We start from the raw sequence: 21,667 nt of genomic DNA on the forward strand, positions 1-21,667 counted from the left end.
CGGGATATAAATAAAATTTTATTTTTATTTTTATTATTATTACTGCTATTATTATGGGTGCTGGGAATGGTTGTCCTGTTAGGGACAAACTATAATTCCCAAGATTCTTGTGTTTTGAATTTATAGTGTGTACACACTCTTAGTATATGGCAGCTTCCTGCATTTTGGATCTGTGTTGAAAAGCAGGTAGTTGAGCACCATACCATGTGTCAGTGGGGTTTCATTGTCCTGGCAAAGATGATGGGACAGTACACAGAGACCCCAAAATCTGTGAATTGAAGCAAGGAAATGCCTGAGGAACCCCAATTTATGTTGCCACACCCAGAGGCTTTTCTTTTGCAAGAAACACCACTAGGCACACACATCTGGCTCAAGGATTATTTAGAAGTGTGCTTGTTTTTAAGTTGCAAATGAGAGGAAATATATGACTCACGCTGCTTGTTCTGGATCGTCTGTTTTGTTTTAATCCTTGGCTCCACCCAAGAGCTACTGAGCAAATCACATCAAATCAACTGTGAGTGGTCCCTGTTAAGAGGTGAACACTGCCCTGGCTCTGCTCTTGCTGATTTCGCAAAGGGAAGAAACATTTCGCAGAAGCCTCTGCCAGGAACATGGTGACTTGTGCTTATCTCAGGGATGCAAGGAAAAGACGATGGATCCAAATGACAGCTTTGCATCCTCTTCGAAGCTTGCCTTCTATATTCTACCTGCGCAGATAGCTTCCTGGATGCCACTGGAAATCCCTTCTCTGCCAGTCTGAGGATTGCAAAATATATGAAAGAGGCCCTCCCCACTTCCTCAGCTGTATCACAAGCAAGGCCAGCCAGTGTTTGTGTGTGCAGGAGGGCCATTTGGCCTGGACCTCAAGTTCAAAGGGGGCCTCAAACGCAGACAGTTGTTAGTTGTTTGGCAAGCTCAGCATAATTATTATATTTATATGCACCAGACCACAATCTGATACACTTGTCTTACAGCTGCAAATTTAAGCAAATCTGAGATGCGATTTGGAGGAAGGCATACTGATATAGATTTTGTCATATTCAAGAGTTTAAAGCATTCATAGATATTAATGAAAAGGGATCAGCTCTGGCGGCACAAGATTAGACTGTGATGCATGTGTCCTCTTCGATCAGCTGATAATATAAACCAACCACTCACTCATTTCGCCCCATCTCTCTCATTTTTTAATGCTGGTGTGGTATGCCTCTTATTAACTATTATAACCAACAAGACTCACAGTCAGAAAGATGAATAAACTGAGAAGGCGCAAACAAAGACTTAGTTGAAACAAGTTGTTTTATTTTGTCTCTCTTTTTTTCTTAAAAAAAAAAAGTCCACCATTTTTAGGGATCTCAAGTGCTGATGCTAATGGGCAGAAGACATTAACCAGCAATTCCAACCACGACTGTGCTATATCACGGCTACCAAACCACACGCTCAGAAGGCTTTGAAGATGGGGAAGGAAGGAAGCCACAAAGGAGATGGGGGGGACGGGGACAGACAGAGCTCTGCTGCACACAGTTTCCCTAAAACAGATGGTCAAGAGTCTGCTAGACATCTATGATATGTCGGTATGAGGCAAGTGAAAGACTGTAGTGCTGAATGAAGTTAGCCTAGGGGATGAGTGATTTCCCTGCTCTGGTGGCAGCTAACATTTCTGCATTTACTCCTGGGATTCCCACTTTTCACACTAGGAGGGTTAATTTCCTTCATTTTCGCCCTGGGAAGAAGAGAAACAAGAAAACAGGTTAATTTGCCCCCCACCAAAATCCAAGTCGACTCTGAAGCCAGAGGGGAAAGCAAGATCTCTATACACATGCAGAAAGTTTTGAAAAGGAGCAGTAAACATGCCTCTGAATGAGCTGTCATCAAATGCAATGAGTAAGTAGACCGTAGGAGGGGTTCCCCACTCTGCCAGGCAACATACATGTTGATATTTATGATCAGGCATGTAAGTGGTTATTTTAGTGGCACCATAGGAACAAACAAACAATAAAGTGTGCTAAGTAGACACCCTCCTCAGCAAAAGTGCCAATGTCAGAAAAGAGATATTTCACCCTTTGCATCAATGAGAAAGAATATACCATATTTTTTCCTCTATAAGACTCACTTTTTCCCTCCTAAAAAGTAAGGGGAAATGTGTGTGCATCTTATGGAGTGAATGCAGGCTGCGCAGCTATCCCAGAAGCCATAACAGCAAGAGGGATCCCTGCTTTCACTGCGCAGCGATCCCTCTTGCTGTTCTGGCTTCTGAGATCCAGAATATTTTTTTTCTTGTTTTCCTCCTCCAAAAACTAGGTGCGTCTTATGGTCTGGTGCGTCTTATAGAGCGAAAAATACGGTATTTGTTATGCAGAAAAATGAAAATGTGGAATGACCCTGAGAAATCTAGAGGGGTGTGTGTGTGTGTGTGTGTGTGTGTGTGTGTGTATTTATATGTTACCGTGTGTGCCTGAAATTTGCTGAATGCGGACATCCTAGATACATTTCCTCTAGGTTAGCTTGGCTCTTCCATTGAGCAATTGCCTCAGACAACAGATGCTGTTCCACCTGAACTCCTAGGCAATCCACCTTGTATGAGGACAGGGCTGGGTGCATCACACAGCTTGTCCTGTACCCCTTACACTAGCTTGCTGCCCCTAGGTGTGCTAGAGCAGGGGTTGGGAACCTAAGGCCCTTGGGCCACAAGTGGCCCATGGGGGTCATTTAACCAGTCCCCAAACCGAGCCACCCGCTTAGCAAGTCCCAGTGCGCTGCGCTAAACCGACGCAGCGCAGCGCAGGGACTTGCTTCCGCGGTGCCAGAAATTTCGTCTGCGCAGATGCGTGCCCGATCCAGCCCACAGAGTGATCTCCGCTGGAGTGAACCAGCCCAGGCGAGGTAAACCTTGCCAACCCCTGTGCTAGGGCAGTGCGAGCAGTATGGCTGCACAGCCGAGGAGGGCACCTTCTCAAAGTCTGGTAAGTACTTGCCTGGCTGCAGGAAGGAGTTGTGAGAGCTCCGACAGGGTCCTAGAATCCTCCTGCCTCCTTCCCAAAGCCGGGCAAACACTTACCAGACTTTGAGAAGGATGAAGGAGGCCTCTAGGACCCTGTCAGAGCCTCACACTTCCTTCTCAAAGCCTGACTTAAGCCGGAGCCAAGAGAGCTGGGGAAGGAAGTCAAATGTTGGCCTTGCACAGGGTGGCGTATTTCCAACCATGTTTTCTATTGCCAGTATTGAAGGATGCTTCAAATGCCATTCCTTTCAGGTTTTTGTAAATGGAATGGGTGGGGTCAGGGGAAGGGCATGTTGTCCTTTGCCTCAGGCAGCAGAATGTCTTAGGCCTGCTCTGATGATGACTCACGGGATGCGTCAGTCGGGAGTTGGGGCCAACAGTGGGTGGGACAGAGTAAGCCTATTCCACAGTGTCGTATAACTTTCTTTCTCTGGAAATCGGCCATTGAATTTGGAGGCTCCTGCTTAGGCAGAATGTGTTTCTAAATGAATGATCAGTGAAGAATCACAGACCCATTCAGCAACCATTCAGAGGATGCAATTCCCTTGTAAACAATTCAGGTTGCAAATTAACTCTGTTTGAGGGTTCTGTACATGTAGGCTGGCTCTGCACCGCCACCAGCAGATAGTCCCTGCTCTGCAGCAGCTGGTTGTCTCATGCTCTGCTACTCACTTGCTCTGAACTATAGCAGTGAGCGGAGGGCAGCTGCTGGAATCTCCTCTGATGATTGGCTGGCAGACAAGGCACCTACCCACATTCCTGGTTTATTTCTCTTCTTTCCTTTTTGTATTTATGGGATTCTCCACTGTCCTCCTTCCTATTGGGTTGGGGTGTCAAATGGAAATCACCTTCATCTGTCTCTCCAACCTGGAAGGACACCATGGCACCATCGGCGGGGTCCCCAGCTGAGGACTAACATGAGGGCGGTGTGCTATCACTAAGCAAGCTCTTGGGAAGGACACACACAGAGACACACCCAAAAAGCCACCTTAATTGGTGGCACAGGAGAAGAAGAAGAGGAGTTTGGATTTGATATCCCGCCTTTCACTCCCTTTAAGGAGTCTCAAAGCGGCTAACAATCTCCTTTCCCTTCCTCCCCCACAACAAACACTCTGTGAGGTGAGTGAGGCTGAGAGACTTCAGAGAAGTGTGACTAGCCCAAGGTCACCCAGCAGCTGCATGTGGAGGAGTGGGGATGCGAACCCGGTTCACCAGATTACGAGTCCACCGCTCTTAACCACTACACCACACTGGCGGCACTACCTGATCAAGAAATGGTGCAAAACAATGGGGACAAGGTGCAGTAAGCACTCCAGATACCTGAGTTCATTTGCTTTATTCATTCATGGAAGGGGGAAAGATGGCAGTTCAGATATTGTTGGGCTCCAACTCCCACCATCTCTGGCCATCAGCCATGATGACTGGGACGGATGGGAAATGGAATCCAATAAATCTGAAGGACACCACACTAACTTCTCCCAAGATATACCATTCCCCAAAGTGCACTGAAGGTACCTTCTGAGCTTTGCATCAGCTAAAGTTCTTGGCTTGTACTAGGGAGCCTGTGAGCTAGCCATTTTCCCTCCGGCTAACCCTCTAGGTTTTGTTGTCCTAGAACTTAGGTCCACCAGAATGTGACTCAGTTTTATAGGCTGTAATAAACCAGAATTATAAATTTTCCTTCCTTGCAAAGTATTTCTTCTAACACCCTTTTTGGTTAAAGTGATAGCTTTGGTATATTCATATAGTGATAGTATATTTGGTATATTCATAAAGTGATAGCTTTGGTATATTCATATAGGATTGGAATGGAGTTAGGAATTATACCTGGAGTTTCTTACCTGCCCCTGGATGAATGATTAATATTGTGCGTGATTGTTGTTCGAAAAAAAGTTGCACTTGAAACTTAATTTTTAAAAATGGTTTTTAAAAATGAAATACAGTAGTAAAAAAATTGATATATACTAAGATTTAATATATGCACAAACAAATACGCCCAGTGCATTATCAAGGGGTCACTTGGTCTGGAAAAATGCTCCATCAAAGTCAGCTCTTAAGCTACAAACTACTTATTCTAGAATCATCCCAGTAAGTAGTTTGAGGTTAGTAAGCGAAGACTGGAAACAGATAGTCGTTCTTTTTTGACCCCACCCCGAGCTGCAGGCAGTTTGCGCTACGTACACTGTTCTACTCTCAAATTTGATAGAAAAGTTATCTAGGGTTTTGCATCATTTGAGAAATCTGTAAAACCCATTTGCCGAGATGCAGCACTGGGGCTGCATACACACCATACATTTAAAGCATGTGAGTTTCCCGCAAAGGATCCTGGGAACTGTAGTTTGATAAGAATGATGGGAATGGTTGCAGTGTGAGGAATATACTACAGTTCCCACGATTTTTTGGGGGGGCGTATGTTTTCAAAGTATGGTGTGTACACAGCCTGGAACAAAGTAAATGTGCATGTATGCAATGGGGAGAAAATCTGACCCACTTCCACCTATTGGGCAGGGTATTATTATTATTATTATTATTATTATTATTATTATTATTGACGACGGTCTGCTTCCAGCCAGACAGGCCAGGAATGGGCTTGTAGCTGGAAAGACAAACAAAAGGGGAGTATTTTTGGCATTATGATCAGCAGAGAAAAGATCTGAAATCACCTGTATGCAGAAAAGAAATGGAAACCAGCTCAGCACAGAGAAAGTAAGGAAAGAGCAATAGATGGCGAGAAAAACCCCAGACCAGCCAAGGATTCTGGGGTTAGCTGGGCTGTGGCTGTGCTTTACCTCTGCACTGATTTCTGTGGCTTCCACTGGGGCGTCATCTTCAGCAGTGGCAGCAGGCGGCTCTTCAAATTCCACTGGGTGCTCTAAGTCCTCCTGTGGGACGTAAACCACAAGGCAGAGCATTAGGAGGGCAAGAGCAGACCCTCCAACATTTCTCCGGTGAAAATAGGGACATCATAATCCATAATAATGATAATTTATACCCCATCCATCTGACTGGGTTGCCCCAGCCACTCTGGGCAGCTTCCAACATATATAAAAACACAATAAAACATTAAACATTAAAAAAAAAAAACCTTCCCTATACAGGGCTGCCTTCAGATGTCTTCTAAAGGTTGTATAGTTACTTATTTCATGGGCTTGGTGGGTCACATAATTCTATACCTTCCAACATTTATCCGGTGAAAATAAGGATGTCCTAAGGAAAAGCGGAACCTTCTGGGATAAAATCAGAAACCGGGACGGGTTCTGTAAACCCGAGACTATCCCTGGAAAATAGGAACATATTGCAGAAGTATATTGAGGAACTATTGCAGAGTTGTTTATTTTTTTATCATCAGGGAAAAAAGGCTGAAGTGAGACTTCTCTGGATCCAGATCTCAAAAGATCTCTGCCCACTTGGTCACAATGCCTCTCCTTAGCAGGGTTATTGCTGAATCCCTTTCAAGGTTATGCAATGTTCTTGTGACAAAAATGAAATCTGGCAGCTTTCCAACCAGCTTCCACCAGCTTGCTGTGCAGACATCAGTCAGGCAAACTGTGTTTACCTCCCCACAGTGTCACCTGCTGATTTCTGAATGCCAAGCTGTTCAGTGTTCAAGAGCAAGCCAGTCCATTATGGCGGCGGGGGGGGGGGAGCAGGGGGGAGTTGGCAACCTCAAAGGAAAATCAGGCTGGCAATGGAAGGCATTGAACCAGCTCCCCATGACCAGACCCCCAGGCAGCAGCAGACCTGGCTGGCTGGGCTCACATACCCATTTCCTTTTCCTGGTTGATGCATATTCATTGTTTTACCTCCGGCGAAGGGGCACTTTGGTGTCTAGCAAGAACAGATGCTCTGTTCAGCTTGGTCAGAGAGATGACATAATAACTACAGGGGTTTGGACTGTTCTAGAAGGTTTCTGATGGCGCTCGAGTGGGGTGTTAGGGGCAGGGGAACGGATATTTGCCAAACAGAAACTGTTAGAGCCTATGTTACAATCCTAGATTAGTTCCATCTAGTTCTCACAGCCCCTATAAATAACGGTCGCTGTCCCCATGGTGTTTTCCCCTTCCTCAAGCCAGTAGGTCAGTATATTTATTGTTTTGAGAGTAGGTCATCACCAGTCGCTGAGCCACCAGGGGGAAGCTTGGCTATTGTGCCTGCTTCCTCCTTCCTCCCCTGCTGCTCCTTCCTAGCACTTCCTCCTCGTCCTGTTCTGTTGCAGCTCCTATATCTCTACATATCTCTATATATACATAGGTAGATCTGAGACACAGGCAGACTAACACACCAGGGTCAATGGAACCACTCGCAATTGCACTGACATTCCTCTTTGGCTCCTGAGATGTGCCACACATTCTGGTCAATTCTATGGCCTTTTAAATGTGTGTGGGGTGTGGGGTGTGTTTTTTAATTATTATTATTATTATTATTATTATTATTATTATTATTATTATTATTATATGCATTTTGTTCCTTTATGTTGTAACCCCCCCCCCGTGATGTTTGGGTGAAGGGCAGTATATTGATTGATTGCTCAAATACTACGAAGCCTATGAATCAGGGATGGGGAATTGGTGGCCCTCCAAATGTCGCTGGCCTACAATTCCCATCAACCTTGTCCACTGGTCATGCTGGCTGGGGCTCATGGCAACTGGCGTTCCGTCTGGAGGGCCACAGCTTTCCCATTCCTGCAATGGAACTTTAGTTTTCAAAATTAAAACGGGGGTTTATCGAGAAGCCGAGTCCCAGTATCCCATTCTGTGCTTTTTCTGGCAGTTGCCTACAATTGTGTACTGCATACATAATTTCCCTCTAACTGGACCTTGTATGTTTACTGTTGAATGGTTTGTGGTGGGTTTGTGGTGGTGATAATATGTATTCAAGTAAAGAACTAGATAGATAGATAGATAGATAGATAGATAGATAGATAGATAGATAGAACGAACCCGAAATATTCAGGTTCAGAAATGAAACATGCACACTGATAAATTGCCTCATTTGGAATTTCAAATTTGAATCTGAACACAAATTTGAAGGCTGGTGAGGACTAGACTGAGGACACTGAGGCTGAGGATCGGTAAGAAATGTCACTCTCTGACAGGGCTAAGCTGGGTACGTTGGACAACTGCGTATTTTAAGCATTCATTCTTCTGTAAAGCCAAGGGGGTTTGAAATGCATTTGAAAAGAAGGAGCATGTGCTGGTGGAAGAAGAGGAGCAAAACCCATCCTATGTCTCCTTAATGTGCTTTTAAGCTGTTTTCCCCAGATAGTACTAGTGAGCTGGGAAGAGAGGGAATTGCTTAAATCTATGGAGCACAGCAAGGTAAGGAAAGGTTTTACACTCTTCTCTGACATGCTCCTTTTGGGGAAATCTCTCTCTCTCTCTCTCTCTCTCTCTCTCTCTCTCTCTCTCTCTCTCTCTCTCTGTCACACATCCACCCACCCACCCTTCTTTATATGGGAACAGGACAAGTGTGTGTTTAAAATGTCCCGTTACTGGGTGAAACCCATAATGCAATGACACAAGTTAGAGCCTCCTCTGTAGTGGCCCCTCTTCTATGGAACCCCCTTCTTTGGATGTGTGGCTGACACGATTTCCATCAGGCTTTTGAACCTCTCTCCTCCATCCAGGCCTTTGATTCAATAAGGCTAGTGAAATTAGCCGATGTCCATGTACGGTTCTTGATTTTTTTCAAATACGTTTTACACAAGTTGGGGCATTTTGTGGTTTCAGTTCATCAACCTTTGGTATGGCAAACCACCCTTGGGAACAGGGTTCATGGAGAATGGCTTAAAAATCAAATTAACATATAACTAATTAATCAGATGCCTGTGATTGCCCAGCATGCTCAGCTCCTATCTAATGATGAGTGACGTGCTTGAGAATCTTCTTCTGTTTGTTTCTCAGGCCGCATTCCGCACACCATGATTTTACTTCTCTGACTCACCAATCTATTTTTAACCAGGCAGGAACAAGCCTCTTGAGATTTTCTCTTTCTCTGAACTGGAACAGTAGCGTCCGACACATTTCCAGGATGAAGGAGTGTCAGCTTGCATAATATATATTTAATTAAATTCCTCTCCTCTCTTCTCTTATAACTTCACAAGTTTTCCCCGGTTAGAAGCACAAACTCCGAACATGGCAGGGCAGCGCTTATGGTTGTATCAAACAGGAGCCTTTCCATCATTCCTTTATCTTCACATGCCCTCCCAATATTTCGCACTGGCTGCCTGCAGACTGTCACTATTTTGCGAGAGGGATTGAGGCACATACCAAAAGCTTAGGTCTGTAGAAGTGTGGCTGCCGAAAGTGGATTTGCTGCATCCTGTGTGGGCATGCTTTTCATGTTGTCCTCATCCAAGTGGCAGCCAGCACTTCAGTTGCATCTCAAAAATAAAATACAAAATTGGCTGCATCCACAGGTAAAAAGGATACCTGAATGCGTGCCCATGATGGACCTCAGTTTTCTGAGACTTGGTGAGGCCACACGTGTAATTTTTAAACATTAATCCACTGTTTTGTTCAAGTCTGGTTTGGTGGAAAACTTGTGTCTCAAAAATTGGCCACACACACTAATACCAGAGCTCATGCCCACAGTGAAACTTCCAGAAGTGGCAGAGGATGGGGGCAGCCACAATACACACACATTTTTAATCCACTGAAGAGTGGCATTTCTGAAGATGGTGAGAATATGTTCCTTTGCCTCTGATGTTGCCATCTTTACACAGGCAATAAGATAAGATAGTTGTCTTTGCTCTATGTCTGCCACTGCCTGCACCATGTGACTTTTAAATGCGATCCATAGCTTTCTATGCTCTGCAAGGAAAAACTCCAGCCAGTTTTGTTTCAGGGCTATGCCACAGAGAATCTACTGAATCAATTGTTCTTAAATTGTATTTTAGGATATATATGTGTTATTGTCGTGTGTGTTGTGATTTTATCACTTATTTTTTGACGTATTCTGGTCTTTGGCTTGAGCCTTAATATAACTGTAATAGAACTGAGGCGATGCAGCAAAACAAGGCCAAGCACCTGCTGTCTGCCTAATTGGTCCAGCGTCCGCGGCTCACTTACAAATTGAGGAAGCATTGGCTGGTGAACGCGTGGTCGGTGCCTGCATTGCAGCAAGCAAGCTTTGTGCCGCATCATCTGAATGGAAAAGTTGATCCCCGTTCTGAGACGAGAACGGTTAAACGGAGGTTGTTTGGCACTGAAATTCACACATGCCAGGGCAGGAAAGAAAAAGCTTTGTGGTTTCCCTGAAGCACAAACATCTTCTCTGTTTGTCAAGATGCTAGGCAGAAAATGAAGATTCTGTAAGAGGAGTGTGTAAGAACTCTGGACAATGATGGTGCTATCCTGCCCCCCCCCCCCCAGAAGATGCATATAGCCATCCTGGGACTGAGAACACCTGCTCTTTTCCCCCATGTCATCTAAAGCTGCTTACACACTAAACCTTCAAAGCACACCTGAAGGACTTTTTCTCCCTCAAAGAATTCTGGGTACTGTAGTTTGTTCAGGGTTGCCAGGAATTGTAACTCTGTGAAGGATAAACTACAGTGCCCAGAATTCCTTGAGAGGAAGAATGTGCTTTAAAGCTATAATGTACACAGCCCAAGAACATTTCCGAGTGCTAACCATCTATACCGACCTTCCTCAATCTGGTTTTTGACTACAACTCTCACCAGCTCCACCCAGACTGACCAGTGGTCAGGAACAATGGTAGATGTGTGAAGTATCTGGAGTTCACCAGGTTTATTTCTCAGATGACTGAAGGATGAGAGGCGAGGTTGTCAGGGGTGAGGAGTTATTAATCCATCCAGCCTGCTTACTTTCCGCTACAAATAACCCACCATGGGCTTTACCTGGCAAGTCCAGTTTGGGGAACATGTGTTTGTGATGCTTATGTTCTGGCCTACCTTTTGTACAACCCCAGTGGTGGTGACAATGGTCTCTGCTCCTTCTACGGTCTGCTTTGCCACAGTGTTGACACTGGCCACTACAGATTCCCCCACCAGGTTGGCTTGTTCTTTGGTCTTCTCAGCAACTAAACATAAAATAGAAATAGGCAGATCTGATGAGCTACAGTGCAAACCATTCTCTCTTTTTTTTGGGGGGGGGGGAGAGGCCTAATTATAAACTTTTGGCAAAAGTCTTGCCAAAGTCTTGCTTGCTCTGAAAGTGGCAATGTTTTCTGTCAGCTCTCACAGAATCTCATAGAATCATAGAGTTGGAAGGGACCCTGAGGATCATCTAGTCCAACCCCCTGCAAGGCAGGAATATGCAGCTGGCCCTTATGGGGATCGAACCTGCAACCTTGCCGTTGCCAGCACTACGCTCTAACCAATTGAGCCATTCTGTTGGGAACAAGTGTAGTCAAAGAGTGTAAGTGTAGTCACAGGTATAAGAAAAAAACGCCACTCATGGAAGTGAACCGAAGGCATAAAATGGAACCTGCTAATTCAATACATAACGTGCGAATTTGCAATGATCTTACCTGAAGTGACACTCTGCACTACGCCCTCTTTGGTTTTGGTCCCTGTAAAATGGAGGAAAAGGTATTTTCAGGCTTGTTTTCATTGATCCTTGTGCTTTTCTTTTTGTAAAAAAACAAACGGGGGGGGGGAACGCCTTCAATTGACATTCACGGTAGCATGAGAGTATGTACAGCAAAGGCATACTTAGGCAAAGTGCAGATGAGTCATTCATCCCCACACAAAAGGATCAGAGATTCCTGAATCCAAGACAATGAGACACTTCAGATAAGTGGCATGGTGAGAGCCCGTACAAACGTACAACACAAAAGCCTTTTAGAGGGCATCTTTTTTCCCCGTGTGGGGAGGTGGGAATACAGAGGAGAAAGGGTTTTTTTTGGGGGGGGGGTTTCTAGACAGTTGCTATTTTGCAGGGAGGATTCGATCGCATACCAGAAAATTGCAATTGCACAATTAAAATGGATTTGGCCCACTTGCACAACAAACGCACCTTCACCCACCTCTTCCCCTAAACTGGACATTTTGTTCTTTGGACTTGACTTCGGGTAGTTTTGCATAAGAGGTTGGTACCTCCTAAATCAGCTAACCCCTCATCCACACTAGGAAAGTGGAGAAGTTTGCATTTTGGGGCAAACTTACTTTGCACCTTCTGAAATAATACAAGAACTGAAACACAGCCATCCATCAAAATGCACAGTTATTCTGAATTTTGCGGTGCACGTAAGCCAAATAATGTTGACATACATGCACATGCTGCGGTAAAAGCGTCCATAAAAATGCATCTATATTAGTGAAGATAAGATACAAAAACACACTAATTTAGGGGAAACTGATTTGTTAAAATGTGTGTATTAGGCAAAACAGCATATTAGGGGAAATTCACATTCAAATACTGGTGAATTTTCGTAAGGGCTTTTTAAATAAATCACAGAAATGTGGAGAACTGAACTTAAAAATGGAAAAATGTGAAAAAGAGAGAAACTGAAATGGACCGATTCACCCACCTCTAGTTCACACTAGGGGATTCAATCAATCAATCTTGATTATGATTACGATCACAGATCAGTTGCTATCAAAGAATTCTGCCTATCATGTTGCATATCAGCATGTATTGCAACAAACTAGGTCTGATGTAGCATGAACAAGGTTTTTTTGGGTTTTTTTTAGCAAACAAACAACTACTGGGAGTATGCCTCAAACAACTCATTTGAAACTGATCCTCAAATCTTTGTTGTTGTTTTATAATTATGTTTTAAGATTTTCAAGTGACCTGTTCGCCAGAATTCCAAATATCCCTTCATTTGATAGGTAGAGGCCAGTAAAACTTGAAAATAGGTATTTGTGGGAGAGGGTTGCTGTGTGTCTGTGTGGCGTAACTGAAAGCGTGGACTTTCAAGTTTATCCACGTATTAAATAAAAGGAGTCTTTGGACTGTATGAAAGTGGTATAGTGTTAGTTTCTAAAATAATAATAATAATGGAGGGGAGTATGAATACTATCCACAGAGTGGTATGAAATCTTCCATGGCTGATTTGGTTGGTTGTGTTAACACAAGCATAGTGTGATTTCCTCCCACCGCAACCACACATTTAAATGCAGAGGTAGCCCTTCAAACATTGGTTAGCTATAGACGAGCTCAAACTTAAGGTATACTGTTGTTGTTTTTCAAAAAGAGGTAGTGCTGGGGATTTGAATTTGCTGCCAGTTGACTGCAAAGCCAAAAATCAGCTGGCCAGGCAATTTTTTCTCCTTGTGCCCAGGACGGGTATGTGTCTTTGCGCATGCGTGCCAGAAGTGAGGTGAGGAACGGAGGAAGCCCACAATGCCTGCCCAGCCGTCGATGCCTCTGGACAGCTGTTGCACGCTCATGCCAGCCTCCCTGAGTGGCTTTGGGAGGCTCAGATCTGAGGAGGGTGGCATGGAGAAGGGCACAATAGCCACATACCTCTTGATCCCAGCCTCGCCACCTTGTGTGGCCGGGGTCAAAGGGCATGTGGCTGTTGCATCCTTCTCAGGCCGCACTCCCTGAGGTATTTTGCAAAGCTGAGATCCAATCAGATCCCAGCTTCGCAAAGCAGTAAAAGGCTGGCTCAGGGAGGGCGGTGGGAGCAGTGGCACCCCCCTAAAAAATGTGCCCAGAGCATTTGCCCCAGCAGCCCTCCCCACACTGTGCCCCTGAGTTGACAACAAAGCTGCACCCGTGATTTCTCCTCCACGTTTCAACCTAATTCTGGGGTCGTTAATTTAATGAAGGGCAGGCTAGAAATGGAAATGACAAATAAATAAAGTGGGAAGGGGTGGTGCGTGGATAAAGCTAGCTCAGCCCTCAAGGAGAAGCAGATCACTCACCCCACCCCCTGTGCTTTTTTTTTGTAAGCCTGGAAGGGAAACTAAGCCTGTAGGAATAACAAAGGAGCATAACAAGCCCTAGCCTGTCTGGTGAGTTGACTGAAAACGGCATTGTGAATCTGTGTGCATCATTTGATTCTCTTTGAAGGTTTTAAAGAGCATCGAAAGGTTAGCACAGCCACACATGAACGCCGCAGCCTCGATCCACTGCCATCCATAGGAATTTAAACCCTTGATGAATGCCACGGCCAAATGAGCGCTGTACCTAGCCTTTTAAAGGGTCCAGCAGGGCTGGTCCACCCGTGAGGCAAGGTCAGGCAACCGCAGGGGCCGTGGATCTGGCCTCCAAGCAATGCGTTGCCCCATGCGTCTTGCATTTTGAAACAATGCACCAGAGCCAGAGGAAACAGTATTATGTACATGTTTGATGTATTACAGTATTTTAATATTTTTTGGGAAGCCGCCCAGAGTGGCTGGGGAAGCCCAGCCAGATTGGGGGGGGGATATAAATAATAAATTATTATTATTACTACTACTACTACTACTACATGACCTTACTGGCACCATCTCCTTCAGATTATCCGGGAGGGACTAGCAGCAGCAGCAGTGAGGAGTCTCACACAGTTACCGAGTTGAAAGTCCCTGCCAAAGCCAGGAGAAGGCAGCTCTGGTGTTGCTATTCTGAGCTTGTTTGGTCTGCTCTTTAAGGACCACACCCAGTGAGTCAGGCTTCACGCTCGCCTTATGCATGGCATGAAACCCGACCTGCCAGCGCAAAGCTTTGCCAGCAAAGTACAGCTGTTGCCAACCAAAGACAAAATGGGTGTTGTTCCAGCAGCTTAAACTTTTGCCTGCAGCTTGGGTGTATAAGGTTACAAAGTCAACCCATTCCCCGCCACAGCTGGCTGTCGGAAAGCATGCTCTCTTTTCTTTCTTTTTTTCATAAATGAACTTGAGGGGTGTGTGTGCAAAACATCACACACAGAGAGTGGAGCATTTTTGTGTGTGTGTTAGGCCCGGAAACCTTAGGCAGCTGACAGCCATTTTGATTTCCCATAATGCTGCTGGTATAGCGCTGATCTGGGGCATTGTGGGAAATTTTAATAGTAGGCCCAAGCCACCTGGTGCCCATTGCAGCTTACATAAATGGATAAGCACACAGGATCTCAGTGATACAGGAAGGCTCCCCCACAAAATGGTACTTGGCAGAGATCAGACTCAAACCTGGAGCCAGCCCTCAAAGAGATCCTCAGAATGGGTCAACACCAGGGTCTATTGATGAAGGAGAATGAAGGCTGTTCCCACATAACTTTACCCTGTGGTAGCATTTCTGCTCTCATCTTCACTGTATTATTTCTCAGTGTGGAATTTCTTAGTCCTTGCTAGCTCTCCTTTTCCAGAGATTCAGGCTGTATGCCTTGCCTTCTCTTCAAATTTGCCCCAGGCCAGAAATTCAGCTCCCAGCTCTTCCCATTGTGCAATCTGTCCATAAAACTTTGCTCTTTCATCTTCATATTTTTGTTATGATGAGTTTTGGTCTCTGTGAGTCCCTTGCTCTGCAATGGAGATGTCCTAAAATATAGCATGGGTGGAGAAGGGGGTCTCAAGAGCCTTAATGGTCCACAGGAGAGGCATCTCTTACTCCATGCTTTAAACTCCCCATTTCTGCTCACCAGCTAGGAACATCATTTGGCTGACTGGTCTCTGGTGGTTAAGGAACAGAGCATGACAACAGCAAGTACATGCTGCCACTGAGGGGAGATATCCTGGCTACATTATCTGAATTGCTCCTATTGGATATTATAATCATAAAGTTGTAGAGTTGGAAGGGACCATGAGGGTCATCTAGTCCAACCCCCTGCAATGCAGGAATCTTTTGCCCAATGTAGGGCTCAAACGACCCACGACCCTGAGATTAAGAGCCTCACATACTCTTCAACATTTCCCTGATGAAAATAGGGACTTCTTCTTCTTCTTCTTCTTCTTCTTCTTCTTCTTCTTCTTCTTCTTCTTCTTCTTCTTCTTCTTCTATTATTCTTATTCTTATTCTTATTCTTATTTTATTAACATTAAACATTTAAAAAATCCCTATACAGGGCTGCCTTCAGATGGCTCGAGGGTCAGATAACTCCATACCCTCCAACATTTCTCCAATGAAAATAGAGACGTCCTACCATACCCTCCAACATTTTGAAAATAGGGACATCCTAAGGAGAAGCGGGGCATTCTGGGATCAAATCGGAAACTGGAATGGCTTCTGTAAATCCAGGACTGTCCCTGGAAAATAGGGACACTCTGGGGAGGCTCTGGTCTCATGCTCTAACACCTTGCAGAGCCTATCAGGTGAGCCACTTACCACTTGGCAGAACGAAAAAGGCCAAGGCCTCATAAACAGCACCACAACTCAAGCTGCAGTGCAGTCAGATTTGTGTTAACCATGTGAAGCAAAAACAACTCAGCTTTGAGTGTGTGCCCTAGGGGCGGAGTATGCAAGTTAGGCAGAGAGATGCTGTGTCCTCCTGCAGCAGCAGCAGCAGCAGCAGCAGCCTTTGCAAGACCAGCCGCTGCTCTTCTCCATCTCTGCAGTGACTCATCAGTATTGCTACTTGTGCATAGTCAATAGGGATCTTGAGGGATATGCCAGAAATCCCTTTCAGTGCAGCAAAAAACTGGCTGCTAATAAACGGCATGATTTGATGCCAAGGCCAATAATATCTCCAGGCAAGGGACTGGTTTGCTAAGATCCCGAGGGAAAGAGGGACTTTCCCCTCAGATTGGATCAAAGAGCTTCTCCAGGTTAGGATGCAAACCCCACTCCCGGTCTGCAATTCTTAAGTGTCTCAATGGAAGTATGTTGTGCTAAAATTTCCATAGATGTGGCAACTTCCAAGGTCAGACTTAGCTAGTTAAGATTAAATCAGGAAGCAGCAGTGTATTTTAAAAGCACTAGTTTTGCGGCTGTTAAAACATGCTGTTAAATGTTATCTGCACAGACTAAAGTCACCCTTTTTTTTTAAATGCAAAAGAATTTGTGCCCTTTGGCTACTACATGGGCCCGGTTTTTGGTTCACAGGAGCCACTGGTACAATTTCTCCCATTTACTTTGTTTTTAATGTTTGATGTTTTATTATGTTTTTGTATTTGCAGCCACGCCATGCTCATAACAGCAAATGAGGGGAGCCAGGCAGTAGAAGCCTTATTTCCTCCTTTAGTGGGAGATTTAAAAGTCTGTGGCCGGAATCCCTGAACTGTCCACCTCCACTGTCGGAGGCAGGTTGCTCTCAAATGCCAGATGCTGGGAATCACAAGTGAGGAGTGGGCTCTTGTGCGCAGGTCTTGCTTGCTGGTTTCCCACAGACCTCTGGTGCACCACTGTGAGAACAGGATGCTGGACTAGATGGGTCACTGGCCTGATCTAGCCAGCTCTTCTTATGTTCTTAACCCTACAGCTAGTGATATATAGCCTGACACACAGCAGGAGGCTTGTACTGCTTTCCTTAAAAGATGCCCCTGGCCTAAATGCAGGGCTTTGTCATGGTCATTAAAAAAACCCAAATACTGAGCATTGGATAGGCAGATGAATCTTTGTCATGCTGGGAAGTCAGCTAGACCCAGAAGCAGGCAGAGTTCCTTCGTGCACCTTCAAAAGTTGGGCAGAAGCAGGAAATTTCTTAGGTCATGCAAGGCTGAGGAGAGCTGCCCCTGTTAAAAATCCCCTTGTATAAAGTTGTGAAATATACAGGAAACTTTTTTGCCAGCATCTGAAGGCAGCCCTGTATTAGGAAGTTTTTTAAATGTTTGACGTTTTATTATGTTTTTATATGTGTTGGAAGCCACCCGGAGTGGCTGGATGGGTGGGTTATAAATAAAAAAAATATTATTCTAGGTTTGATAAACCTAGAATACCCCTCCCAGATGCATAGCTAAACAAGAAAGGCGATGCAGACAACAGTGTGGTGACCACTGCAGTTCTGATAGGATAGCCGCTATTGCAGAATCGGAATCTTAACACATGCGTCTAGGCCGGCCCTAGCATTACACAGAGAGTCAGCTGCCTCTGGCAGCAGATTACGGGTGTCATGAAAGGGCAATGCATTGTTAAGCGATTCTGTTCGTTGTTATTGTACTTTTCCTCCCAGGGGGAGGTGCTTGTGGGGTTTTCTGCCTCAGGTGCCAAAATAACTTGGCTGGTTTTGAAGAATACTATGCACCTTGATGGGGTCTGTGGGTGTGGTGTGGGTTTGCTGCTCCATCTTAGGATGCAAAATGTCCTGGGCCACCCCTTATTGAAACCAAACCACAGTAAGGATGCACCACCACTGATCAAGTGTGATGCTTTTGCTCAGAAGGATGCAATTACCATGGCTGAGCAGGGAGGATATAGAGCGCCTGTAATCAGAAAAGGCAGCCTACTGTGTCCATGAGGTCTGGAAAATGCTTATAATCTACCGCTGACAATCTTGTTTTAAGCTTCCTGATGCAGCTTCAACATCTCTCATAGCTCTTCGGTCTTTCTCCTCCAATAGCCCCTCTCTGGCACTTTTTAGTACTGAAAAGCTTCAGTTACGAATTACTGTTCTTTGTATTTAAAACGGACCATTTCCACAATGCATCACTCAGGAGCAGCTTTCAGAACTGGTGGCAGAGCTCTATCTCTAAAGGCCACGTCAGATCATTGCAGATCTGAAGGGCAGAGATGGCAAACTTCAGAAGCAAAGCTGTGAATGCAAGCCTTTTCGGTCCTCATGAAATTTTCAGCCTGAATCTGCAGAGCTGAATGGAGAGGCTTCACCTGGGCACTGGTTTTCAGCTGTTGTTTCTTGACCTACAATGTGACCATCTCCCTCCCATTCCACACGACTGTAATGAAGCAAATGTGTTTGCCAAGGTGATGAATGGGCACTTCCGCTCTAAGAGGATGAAGAGCGGAGACAAGAGAGGGGACCAAAACAGAGAAGGGAAGATGGATGCCTGGGTGTCCAGAGCAGGGAGTTGAACCATGATATCTAGATTGACAGCTTTCATTTAAACCAGCATTTGTATATCCTGATATACAAATCAAAATGCACACACACTATTCCTCTTGTTTTGTGTGTGAGAAACTAGCTTGCTCCCTCTTTTGGTGTTCAAATTTTTCCCTCCCCCGCTGGAAAAAATTCCTGTGGACACCCAAGGAAGAAGAATGGAGATGCCTCAAATATTAAAAAGTGGATCTTGGGAGCATGTGACTGAAGTGATTGAGGACTACAGTACTAGAGTAAAATCACCAGCAGCACTGAGAATTTGAGAGGAGGGTAGGAAGGAACCTTTCATGTCATTTTTCAAAGTGTTCTGTGAAGTCTTTAAGGAGGATGTTGCAGCCTTAACATTTTGCTTTTGAGCTGGGTGACCTTATTTTCTATTTTGCTTTGAAATGGAAGCAGCCAGCTCTGATAAGTTATTGACTACCTTTCCAACTCTGACCATTGGAGATCCTGGCAAATCTGCTACTATAACAGGATTACGAGTGGTTCCAGCTGAGTTTCAGAACACTGGTTTGTCGCAGTTTCTATGCGCTTTCAGACATGCTCATGGCTTTTAGAGGGTGAATGCTTCTGTTATAGAGAACAGCAGCTTGCACCCTTCTGGGTGCAACAGTCTCCCTGTGGAATGGGAAACATCGAAGGAACTTACAGTGCAAACTCATGCATGTCTAGTCAGAAGTCAATTCCGTTGAGGTCAATGTGGCTTACTCCCACAGTGATGAGCTTGCAGCCTTTAAAAAAAGGCTACAAAAAAGGAAAACAAATCCCTCATCTAGTCTCAGACCATGGCCATGTTCATAAATGCTTCTCCACTGTGTGCCTGGCTTCAAGGGCAACTTGGTTATCTTCCTTTCAGGGCAAATTGAAGCCAAATTCCACTGAGTTTCTAGAAAGAGCAAGAACTTCTGCAGCCCTTAATTGATAACACAAGCTACTACTTTGTTGTCAGCCAATTAAATGCATCAGAGCAGCTCCTTTTGCTGGGAAAATGATACATAACTAAATGCAAAAACCAAGGCAAGTCTGAAAAGCACTTAAAAATATATATATACAAAGCACCCACCACCCACCGTGGCAGCCACTTGACCCTTGCAAATCTTCCAAATTGCAAATTCAAGTGTATCCCTATTGTGTTTTATGACTTCCTTGATATTGTATGTGGGCTGGAACTGGTCTGTGACCAAAATAATAAATTCATTCATTCATTCATACCCCTTCCAAATCTTTGGGAAGACCGGTGCATCATGAAAGGGATGACCTATAATGACTTAAATGCTGAATCATAAATGATCTAGCTCAGGTTTGCCACCCGTTTTCCTACCTCTGCTGCTAGAGCAGAGAAGTAGCAGGTGAAGCTGTCTCCTGGAGCGGAGCTTTGCTTGCCTGCCCCTCCATCCTTTGCAGAGGTACCCAGAAATAAGTCCTGCTCCCTGGGATGTACTCCAAAGGAAGTGCATACAGAGAACCGCAGCCTTTACATCAGTGCATTTCAAACCCTTGCTAAAAGCACAGGTCCAGGGGAGGTTGGCATCACTCTCTCCATGCCATGTGCTTTGTATTTCCAAAACTAGTTCATATGATGGGACACCTTTACTTTACCCTCTTTGAAATATGACTACCTGCCCCTGGGGTATGGAAAAGGTAGCATCATTCCCCAAGGTCACCCAGCAAATGTGGATTTCTCTCCCCCCCCCCCCGTTGCATTGCAGCAACAGCCACTCCTAATAGGAAGAGATCTCTTAGTAATAGGAAGAGACTCTTACCTACATACATCACCCCTTCTTTGGTCTTCTCTGCAGCTTCGGTCACTCCCTGCTTGGTCTTTTCTGCGGCCGCCACCACACCCTCTTTTGCAATGGAAAACCCTTTCTTAAAGACATCCATGCCGGGCTGCTCTTGCGGTACCTGCCGAGAGGTTCCCTGTAGAAAAGCTTTGGGAGATGGAGTGGTACTCTGCCGGCTCTCTGCAGTGCCACTCTCCTGCTCACTTTCTCTAGCTAGAGCCTCCTTCTGCTCTTATCCCTCTGCTAGACGAAAAGCAGCGCCTGGTGGACTGTATCGTCCTTGCCAGCTCTTATTGATGAGGTACGTTGCAGCGTAGCCAATGCCTGCGAAGTGGCTGGTGCTGAAATATTAATGATATGGATTTGCCTGGTAAGGTTTTAGAGTGGTGTTGGGGGTGGGGGGGAAGAAGGATGCCGAGGTAAGTGAGAGACTTTTTGGAAAGCATCCAGATCATCGCCTTTAAAGATCTGCTGCAGTGCTCACTCAAGGACACTCTGTAGATGCTTTTCAGCTGGAGAGGGGGGCTTATTTATTTATTTATTTCTGCAGCCATGCTCCCGGGAACTAGCCTTTTTTTAAAAAAAAATCAAAGATCTCGAGGGGCTTAGCATGTGTAGCAAATAGGAGATGCAGAGAGTGCCTGTATTCACAGCAAGTAAGCAAGCAAGCAACCTGTCTCATCTTTCAAACAGGGTTGTATCTGAGCTAGGAATGACCAGGGCTTTTAGCTGCAGAATCTTATCATAGTGCCCAGTGCTTGGGAAGGCTCTACTGAAAGGCTCATAGCCTGCTATCAGCCCATCACACCCTTCAGATTAGGGGCGAATGAGGATTTCCAGATCACAGAGCAAGGCGTCCAGGCAGGCCCGACCCACTTCTCAATTCAGAAACTGAATGCTGCTCTTAGCACCTGACATGTCCCCTTTGCCTCTCTAGCCTCTTCCCTCCATGCTGGCCCCACATCCTCAGCCTTTGCGCATTGGACAGATAAGTCTGGAGTCGTAGGAGGGGGCATTTTCA

The 21,667-nt window shown here is 45.2% G+C and overlaps 1 protein-coding gene across 1 annotated transcript; it reads right to left on the reverse strand.

The window, feature by feature from the left end:
• Positions 1–1,278: 1,278 nt before the first annotated feature.
• SNCG (synuclein gamma) lies at positions 1,279–20,981 on the reverse strand. The gene is made up of 5 exons (XM_083502935.1): positions 20,626–20,981; positions 11,492–11,533; positions 10,914–11,041; positions 5,788–5,880; positions 1,279–1,720 (listed from the first exon to the last, which is right to left on the reverse strand). Exons 1-5 carry the CDS (start codon positions 20,744–20,746, stop codon positions 1,700–1,702), a joined length of 405 nt encoding a protein of 134 aa, XP_083359061.1. The 5' UTR covers positions 20,747–20,981; the 3' UTR covers positions 1,279–1,699.
• Between the last annotated feature and the right edge of the window lie 686 nt (positions 20,982–21,667).

This window comes from Podarcis liolepis (assembly GCF_965112155.1).
Source record: "Podarcis liolepis genome assembly, chromosome: 5".
NCBI lineage: Eukaryota > Metazoa > Chordata > Lepidosauria > Squamata > Lacertidae > Podarcis > Podarcis liolepis.

Coding starts and splice junctions, on each gene's coding strand:
- SNCG (XM_083502935.1), bottom strand. CDS start 20,746: ATGGATGTCTTTAAGAAAGGGTTTTCCATTGCAAAAGAGGGTGTGGTG. Junction 11,534..20,625: donor AGAAGGGGTGATGTATGTAG/GTAAGAGTCTCT, acceptor TCCATTTTACAG/GGACCAAAACCAAAGAGGGC. Junction 1,721..5,787: donor CCACAGAAATCAGTGCAGAG/GTAAAGCACAGC, acceptor TCTTCTTCCCAG/GGCGAAAATGAAGGAAATTA.